This window comes from Chrysochloris asiatica, unplaced genomic scaffold, assembly GCF_000296735.1.
Source record: "Chrysochloris asiatica unplaced genomic scaffold, ChrAsi1.0 scaffold00004, whole genome shotgun sequence".
NCBI lineage: Eukaryota > Metazoa > Chordata > Mammalia > Afrosoricida > Chrysochloridae > Chrysochloris > Chrysochloris asiatica.
This window is the reverse complement of record NW_006408522.1, coordinates 3,014,052-3,023,892: the sequence shown is the minus strand read 5'-3', so window position 1 is coordinate 3,023,892 and position 9,841 is coordinate 3,014,052. Positions and strand designations below refer to the sequence as shown.

General features: G+C 36.6%; 1 protein-coding gene across 2 annotated transcripts in view; it reads right to left on the bottom strand.

Annotated features, from left to right (window-relative positions):
* The window catches only part of DENND4A (DENN/MADD domain containing 4A), a 105,717-nt gene extending 96,525 nt beyond the window's left edge, over positions 1–9,192 (bottom strand). Inside the window, exons 1-2 of one of the 2 annotated variants that reach the window (XM_006831519.1) lie at positions 8,860–9,192; positions 8,124–8,376 (exon numbers count right to left, since the gene is read on the bottom strand). In XM_006831519.1, coding sequence (XP_006831582.1) covers positions 8,124–8,376; positions 8,860–9,170 — 564 coding nt within the window. In that variant the 5' untranslated portion in view covers positions 9,171–9,192. The remainder of the gene's footprint in view (positions 1–8,123; positions 8,377–8,859) is intronic. The other variant, XM_006831518.1, reaches the window with a different exon arrangement.
* Positions 9,193–9,841: the final 649 nt, after the last annotated feature.

The following is a 9,841-nucleotide window of genomic DNA, read 5'->3' as shown; positions in this document are numbered from 1 at the left end:
AGGAGAATATTGAAAGTGCCATGGGCTGCCAAAAGAACCAACAGATCTGTGTTGGAAGAAGTGCAGCCAGAGTGCTCCTTGGAGGCCAGGATGGTCAAACTTCATCTCTCATACTTCACACATATTGTCAGGAGGGCCAGTCTATGGAGAAGGATATGATGTTTGATAAGGTGGAAGGTCAGAGAAAAAGAGGAAGACCCCCAGTGAGATGGATTGGCAAAATGGCAGCATCAATGGCTCAAGCGTGGCAATAATTGTGAGGTTACCCCAGGATAGCACAGTGTTTCGTTCTATTGTGCTTAGGGTCACTATGAGTCCATACTGTCTTGATGGCACCTAACAACAACAAGTGTTGATAGTGGATCCAAGCAAAATGAAGTCTTTGACAATATCAATCTTTTCTCCACCTATCAATGATGTTATTTTATTGATCCAGTCGTGAGGAGTTTTGTTTTCTTGATTTTCACCAGTATGTATTTTAAGTATTCTTTGTTTTTAGCAAGCAAGGTTGTATCATTTGCATATTGCATATACCTCCAACCCTGATGCCACATTCTTCTTCATATAATCTAGCTTCTCAGATTATTTGCTCAGCATACAGGTTGAATAAGTATGGTGAAAGAATACATTTTAATTTTACATAGTAATATATGGAATATAAGGAGCTCTGGTAGCGTAGTGTTACGAATCGGATTGCAAACTGCAAGGTTAGCAGTTCGAAACTACCAGCTGCTCCATGGGAGAAAGATGAGGCGACCTGCTCCCGTAAAGATTTACAGCCTCGGAAACCCTATTCAGGGTTGCTGTGGGTTGAAACCGACTCGACGGCACTTAACAACAATATATGGAATATACCCTTTTATGCTTGTATTTTAAACTAATCAATATGGTTTTGAAAATTACTGAAACTGATACAGTATATTTAATTTCTTCACATTAACTATTGGAAAATATTCCATAAATGAAGGAACCACACCTTATCTATTTCCCAGTTAATGGACATTTAGGTTTTCTCTTTCCTTTTTTATTTTTGCTATTATAAACTTGATTCCTTGTGCAAAATTTTTCCTAAACAAAATAAAACATTTTAGTAAAGACAAGATCACTAGGATCATCATACCAATATTCAATTTTGCTACAACTACTTTTTAATTTTTTTTTAAATTTGCTACAACTACTTTTTAAATTTACTTTTAAAATTCCTAATATTTGTCTTTATCTTTAAAAATATATATTTTTAGTTTTTCTGACTCTTTTTTCTATAACAGACTGTATCTATCACTTTTTGATATTCCTGGTATACTTGTTTCTTAAGTCTTTCCTTGCTATGTGCCTTCCCCTATGTCTTTAAATGTTCCTTCAAATATACTGTGAGCTGAAGAAAACAGATAAGCTTGTTGAATAATGTCTAAAATAAGAGTAAGTTAAAAGAGGGTACTTCTGAAAGATTCAATGAGTAACGTATAAGATTTTATATCTACTTGGAAGGTTTAAAATACATTTATGATCATCTTTGTTTGCTTCTCATATAATCCTTTCAAGAATTATATGAGAACTGTCCTTACTAGATAAGTCACTTCTGAATCTGTGATCCATTACACTTGGGAAAAGCCAGATAACACAGTAGTCACTTAAAGGTAAGGACAAAGACAAGATTAGGAAAGTATCTGTATCACAGAAAATACAAAGTACATGAGACTTTTCTTGTAAGACAAATGTTTAAATATGAATTATTTTTCTACTTTGGTTTCTTTCATCACACATATTACTTAGCTCACACATATTTCATTACATTTTCAATTGTAAACACTTTGAAAATCAGGTACACATCAAATCATAAAAGATATTATAGCTAGTAGTATATGATCATTTAAAAAACAAAACCCAAATCCTAAAGAATCAGAATCAGAATCATAATTAATTGATTTTTTACTTTAGGTATTTGTCAGTCTTCCAAAAGTACCTTCTAAATTGAACAGCTAAAAGCATTAGAGAACCAACCAAAATAAAAGGGAATAATATGGAAATCTCTTAAACAACATAGCATATAGGAAATATGTGTGAAATATCTGACCAATAAGCAAACAAAAAAATTCAACCTTTTTTTAAGTTTAATGGATTATATTCTAGTTGAGATTATAACCTCAGGAAATTTTCTCCTGATGTAAGTATAGAAAAACATTTATAAAATAAAATCCCAACACAGCAATGAGCAAAGTTTAAAACTCAAAGGAAGATTTAATATTCTAATCTTCTGGAGATACTGTAAAAAAAAAAAAAGCAATGTGAATATATAAAAGTCAAATAGATGATATAAATGCTGACAAATTGGAGTTTTAGCAGGTGAAAAGGAAATTTATAAATAAAAGACTTCCCAGTTCCCAGTAAGTTAAGTTTATAAAGATCCAACAACATCAACAAACATTCAATAGGGACACCATGGTCAATTAGTATAAGGAATCTACAAAGACAGTGTCCAACATCCTACTTGGGTGACTGACGTCTGGGATCTTAAAAATTCATGAGTGGACATCTAAGGTGCAGCTATTGTTCTCTCCATGTGTGGAAGAAAGGAGAGATGATAATGGAAGGTGCTTGAAACATATTAGTCCACTGGACTAGAGGAACATGTGAACAACAGTCACAGCGACTCTCAGATCAGAAGAACTAGATGGTGCTCAGTTACCACAACCAACTGCTCTGAAAGGTTATCACATTAGAAGGTTCTGGATAGAAGAAAATGTGGAACAAAACTCAAAATTATGTTAAAAAAAAAAGACCAGTTTACTGGTCAGAAAGAGACTGGAGGAACCTGAGACTATGGCCCTTGACCACCCACCCTTCAGGTCTGGGAAGGAACTCACCCTTGTGGCCCAGATTTCAGTCAAGCAGTAAATAAGTATCTTGGGAAGACAACAGTACTAGTAAGGTATGGCTCACCAAGGAATGATCAATTATTCCAAATCAAAAGGCAACATTTACTAAGGACAAAGTTGAGAAGGTTTGGGAAGGTGGGTAGAATGGAAATGGGAACTACAGGGGAGAAGTGGACTAACTGTTGTTGCATGGATGGGATTCCAGTCATTGAAATGAATAAAAATGTATGATTTGCTGAATGCAAAACTGATGATCTTGTCTTTAAGCCTTCATTCAAGTCACAATTTTTAAAAAACCCAAAAAGCTTCAATAATACCATTGTGATTATCAAAAGGGCAAAAATGCATGACCACTTGTATATGGAAGAAACCAAAAAGAATATTCTAAAATGAAAAACAGGGACTTTAAGACATAAGAGTTCCTGGGTGATACAAATGGTTAAGTGCTGAACACTAACCAAAAGGTTAACAGTTCAAACCCACCAAGAGGTGTCTCAAAAACAAATTTGTCAACCTGCTTCCCAAAGGTCATACACAGCCTTGATGATCCTGTGGAGCACAGTTCCCACTCTGCAACAACTGGGGTTACTATGAGTTTGAATCAACTTGACAGCAACCATTTTGTTTTGTTCTAGTGACAGTAAAAATTAAGAGGCTCTGAAGGAAAAGAGCCAAGATATCAAAACTGCAAGAGTATTTTATATAAACAAAGTTTAGCAAAAAAGTAGGAAGAGTCACTGTTTTACATTTTTCAATTTAGACACAAAGTATCCACATTGTGGTTTACCAAATCAAAAATTTACTTTCAGATAACTCCCGTTCCCCAGGAATTAGATAGATGATTTAATCAGTTGTTCTGTTAACAGCTCTACTTTTTCTAAATAAACTTGCTATACAAAATAGTGATCTTAAAAGTTATAAAATGAGAGTTATTTGGCAGTGTTGTTGTTCTTGTTGTTACATGCCATCAAGTCAGTTCCGACCCATGGAGACTCTGTATAGGGTTTCCAAGAAGCAGCTGGTGAGCCTGAACCACTCACTTTGTGGTTCAAACCAACTTTGCAATCCAGCGCATTAACCCACAGCGCCACACCAGGAGCCCTAAGCATCTAAGAATGAATACATAGATAAACAAGCCGACCAGGTGTGATAGTTAAAGTTTGTGACAACTTGACTGGGCCAGGATTGTTAGTGGTTTTCCCATTGAGATGTAATTTGTAATTATTCCTCCTAATGAGATATAATATAATGTAATCAACTCTATAATGAGATCTATTATGAGCAGCCAATCAACTGAAGGGACGCTTCCTCAGGTGTGGCTTGCTTTCAATATACTAGCTACTTAGGGAAGGCTTGCTGGCTCTCTGCTGGGTCTGATTTTTGTCGCTGGCTTATCCTCTTGACCTCTGGTTGCTTGCAATTGAGCCAGTGGCCTGCTCTGATGTCTGCTAATTCTGGGAGACATCAGCAGCCTACCTTCTTACCTACTGAACCTGTCTGCCTGCCATCTGACCTGCTGACCTTGGGTCATTAGCCGCACAGCTACATGAGTCAGAAGCCTCCAGTCTGATATGTGACCAACAAACTTGGGACTTGCCCACCTCTATAAACTGAGCGAGCCATTTCCTTGATATAAACCTCTATTTATACATACATATATAAGCTTCACTGGCTCTGCTTCTCTAGATAGCCCATCCTAAAACAGGTACATGGAAGGCAAATGGAACTACACCCACAAATGTATGTAACAAAGAATATTTCTACATATGTATGCAAATGAATCCATGAGTACAGTAGAGCATTCAGGGTGCAAAGTTATACTTTTTAATCATAACAAAACACCTTGAGTGAATGAGTCACTGGACCTGGGGCTCAGAACCACAGTATTGGTGAATACAAAGATCAACTGGCAAAACACAGTGCACAAAGACAATATTCTACATCTTACTTTGATGAGTAACAATTAGGGTCTTAAAAACTTGGGAAATGACACCTACGGTGCAACAATTGGCTCTCCTCATCCACAGCAAAGAAGATTGAAGTAAACCAAAGATGACTGGAAATAATTAGTTCAAAGGACTAATGGACCATGTGAACCACAACCTTCACAACCCTGAGAGCGAAAAAACTAGATGGTATCCAGTTACCCTGCTGACCACTCTGAAAGGGAGTACAACAGAAGGTCCTAGAAAGAATGGGAAAAAAATATAGAGCAAAACCCAACATAAAAAAGACCAAGCTTATTGGTATGATATCCTGGTGGGACCTTGAGACTACAGCCATCAGTCAGCCTTCAAGCCTTTAACTGAATTCACCTAGGCTCAACCTTCAGCCAAACACAAGACAGGCCAATAAGGTAAACACCAGGAAAGTACAATCTTAGAAGAATTAACCATGCAAAGTCAAAAGGGGCATTTGTCAAAGGATAATGCTTAGAAGGCTGGAAGAGACAAGAGAGAAAGATGAAATGGTAATGGTAAACACAGGGAAGAAGTGGGAAAGCTCTGTTACATAGTGGGGGTTGCAATCAATGTCACAAATCAAAATGTATATGAATTGTTGAGAAGAAAACCAACTTGCTCTATAAACTTGCACCAAATAAAATAAAAATAATAAAATAAAATACTTTCTGGCCATATAAGGTGGAACTATTAGTTGCTACTTATTCAGTGCAAGGAGGAGTGAGAAGACTCCTGTGTGGCACTGTGGGTTAATGCGTTGGACTACAAGGTCGGTCTGAATCACAATGTTGGTGGTTCAAACTATACAGGGTGGCTATGAGTTGGAACCCACTCAATGGCAATTAACAACAACAGGTTGTATGTCTCGGCATCAGGATTGGAAGAAGACTACTTAACAATCTGGGATATGCAGATAACAAAACCTTGCTTGTGTCACTTTGTTATTAAGTGCTGTTGAGTTGGTTCCAACCCATAGTGACCCTATATAGGGTTTTCGAGGAGCAGCTGGTAAGCTTAGACTACCAACCTAGTGGTTCAAACCAACTTTGCTGTCCAGTGCATTAATTCACAGCACCACACCAAAGACTACAACACTTCAATGTTAAGAAAACAAAAATCTTCACAACTGGACCAATAAATAATATCATGATACACAGAGAAAAGACTGACGTTGTCAAAGACTTCATTTTGCTTGGATCCACAATTAACACTCATGGAAGCAGCAGCGAAGAAATTAAAAGGCATACTGTATTACACACAACTGCTACAAAAGACCTCTTTAAAAAATGTTTAAAAGCAAAGGTGTCACTTTGAGGAAAAATGGAAGAATTTTTAACCACCACATATATATGTGAAAGTTGGGATGATGAAAAAGAAAGACAGGAAAAGAACTGATGCATTTGAATTATGCTGTTGGCATAGAATACTGAAAGTACCAGGGACTGCCAGAAAAAAAACACAAATGTGTCTTGAAAGAAGTACAGCCAGAATGCTCCTTAAAAGCATGGATGGTGAGACTTCATCTGTCATTCTTTAGACATGTTGTCAGGAGGGACCAGTCTCTGGAGAAGGACATCTTGTTTGGTAAAGTGGAGGGTCAGAGGAAGACCCCCAATGAGATGGACTGACAGAGTAACAGCAACAATGGGTTCAGACATAACAACTACTGTAAGGATGGCTCACGACCAGGCAGTGTTTTGTTCTGTTGTACATAAGGTCGATATGAGTCACAACCAACTCGAGGGCACCTAACAGCAATAGGTTGTATGCTTAACAGAAGTAGAAAAGAAGTTACTGTACATCTATCCCAAATATGTATCTAACTTGCTTTTACTATCTTTCAGTCAATGGAAACAAAAATTTCTTAAAAAAAGATATGTACTGCTAAATTCATGGAATATTTTGCTTTTGTTTTGAATACTTTATTGTGATTTGGGTAAAAGGTTACAGATTTTGGCAAATTTATTTCCCATCCAACAACCCACCTACGTTTTGTTTCATGACATTAGTTGCAATTCCCTCAATGCAACAGCACTCTTCCTACTTGCCCCCTAGGCTCCTCTGTTCCATTCATCCTTCCTTCCTGCCCCTTCCTGCTTTCAGAACTTTGTATTTGGACAAATGCTGCCCTTTTGGTCTTGTATGGGTGGTTGTTCTGAGAAGCACGTGTGTGAGTGATACTGTTCACTTCACAGGCCTGTCTCTTATTTGGCTGATAGGTGATTTGGGAATGGGTTCAGTTCTAGGTTTGAAGATTATCTAAGGACCATAGTATCAGGGATTTTTAAGAGGATTTTGTTTCTCTAATGTTTCTTTTAAAAACTTAGGAGAAGCTTTAACACTAGACAAAAGTAAAATAAAAAGAACTCTCCCCATTTTAGATAATAAATTTACAAAAAAGGGACTGGTAAAACAGAGCAGAGTCAGCCAAAGAAATATTTAATATTTACACTTATCGCACTGTACAATCAGCACTGGACTGGTAACAAACAATGTTGGTGGTTGGAACCCACCAGCTACTCCAGGAAACCCTATACAGGGTCGCTTTGAGTGGGAACTGACTCCATGCCACTTCACAACAACAAAAAGCACATATATGCAGCATTGGTGGCTAAGTGGTAGATGTCTCACGTTCCACATAGGAAAGCAGGGTTATGGGGCATAGTTGTGACTCTGAACAGGTTTCAGAGGACATTCTAGATTATGATGGATTAGAAAGAAAAGCCTGCTGATAAAAATCAGCCAATGAAAACCCTAGAGATCACAAACGTCCCATCCCTAACCTATCATGGAGCTAGCCATGAGTTAAGGGGCACTACCAACAACATTTACATACATAGCACTTATTGTATACCAGGTACTGCTCTAAATTCTTTGTAAATATTAATTAATCAAATCTGCATAAAAAGCTTGTGAAATAAAACACTACTTTATCTCTATCTCATCAATGTGGAAACTCAGGCTCAGGAAGTCATGAGACTTATAGAAGGGAACAGTCTGAGCACAGCCTGACACCTTACTCTGTAAGCCACAATGAACCCTATGCTTAGGATCCAATGTGTCAACCTGGCTTCTTAGACCAGACAAGAGTGTAGAATTAAAATAAAGGTAGATTTTGCACAGCTCCTTTTGAAAGCACAACCAAAGTACTTCCCCTAAAAAGAAAATATTCAACATCTTTTAAAATGTATTTTTCAGTTCTGTACCTGTGCTATGCTGTTTTACAAAAACAGAGTATGCTCTTTTCATCAATGGTTAATTTTATCAGTGCAAAATAATCACTTACCATACTGTTATTGAGGTTTTTGTCAACTTTGCAGAATGTGTGTGGTGGACTTTCTCCTTTACTGGGTATAATAATACATATGTCTGTGACAGCCAGCGTATTCTGAGTCATGTTTTCAGAAGAGGCTCTTCGGTAAGTGATATAAATCTTTTGTGATGAGGTACTGCCGCTAATATTGGCAGGGCGTCCATAAGGAGTATTGTGAATAATTTCACAGCCCTGTTTCAATCTTTCTTTCCAGTCATATAAGACCCTAAAAATTAAATGAAAAAATACAAACATACAACTATTCATATATAAAACATCCTCAAAATCCAGGCAGCATGAACTGATCCTAAATGTGTCAATGTGATATTTCAATTTTAATACGTTTTAATTGCACAGTCCTAGATATTAAATGGTAAATTTTTCTTATCAATAAAGATAATATAAGATTAAATTCAAATTAAGCTTTGTGTTTGTTGATGTAAACCACAAAATGGAAACAATCAGATGCAAACACAACCTGTTTTAGTACCCTATTTAAAAAAATTGAGGGGGGTGAGGAGAGCAGTTTTTTAAAACCAAGCATCTCTTTTAGAAACAGCAATTATATTTTAGCCAAATAAAAAATTTTATACAAGATTCTTTCCCTAGACAGTAGAAAAGCTGCTTGGATGTTTTTACCTTCAATACTCAAATCCATACAGAGTATTATTCGGATCAATAAGAACAAAACATTTTAAAAAGCATGTACCCCAGATCTGTGAGTGGAGGCTTATCTCGTCCTCTTCTATAGCAAAGGTAAATCTGTGGCCCCACAAGACTTCCATTATTGAGATCAGCTGACAATCCAGTTGGAGTAACATCTATACACATATAATCCCGTGGCACTTCCTCCCCGATAGATTTAATAATAACTGAAACATCTGTGATAGGTTCTTTTAGTTTAGCTACTTTATGACAGGCATCATTGAAGTGGATTTCTTCTTCAAGAGGCTTTGAAACATCAGTTAATCCGGCTACAACAAAGTAGTCAGCAACACGAGGTCCCTTGTCTTCAATCATCTTCCATTACTCAAAGTTACATCTGAAAGAAAAGTAAAAGACATTTTCCTAAAACAATCCAAATAGATAGATGTAAGTGGTTTGTATGCAAATTAGAACAAAAAACTATGAAAAGAGCACCACTGATAAACACATGAATCTTAACTGTTTTACTTTTATATTTTAAAAGTTTGCCATTTTTTAAATGAGTATCTTTAGCATTGTTTCCAATTATAAATATAATGCAGAATTTCTACTTCTGGCAATAAGGAAGTCTATGTTACCTAAATACACAACAAAACCTATCCTTTTAAATGCATAAATAAATTAGTAAAAACATGAAATTTTTCAGGGCCCCAAAACATTGAGGAAACTGAAATCCAGAATACTGTGTAGAAGTTGAACAGGAGAGAAGTAATTTGCAGAACTCCCCAGTAATTAAGGAGTTTACATTTGAAAAAGGAGACAATGTTTTAGGACAACATAAGATAAAAAACTGGAAATGAAACACCTACATAAAGCCAAGAATTTCAAAGGACTATATCACTAGCTGGAGAACACAGTGGCTCCATATAATAAGCACTGGACTGTGAACCACTAGGTTGGTGATTCAAGTCCACCAGCTATTTGTGGAGAAAGATGAGACTTTCTGCTCCCACAAAGATTTACAGCCTCAGAAACCCTATACAGGA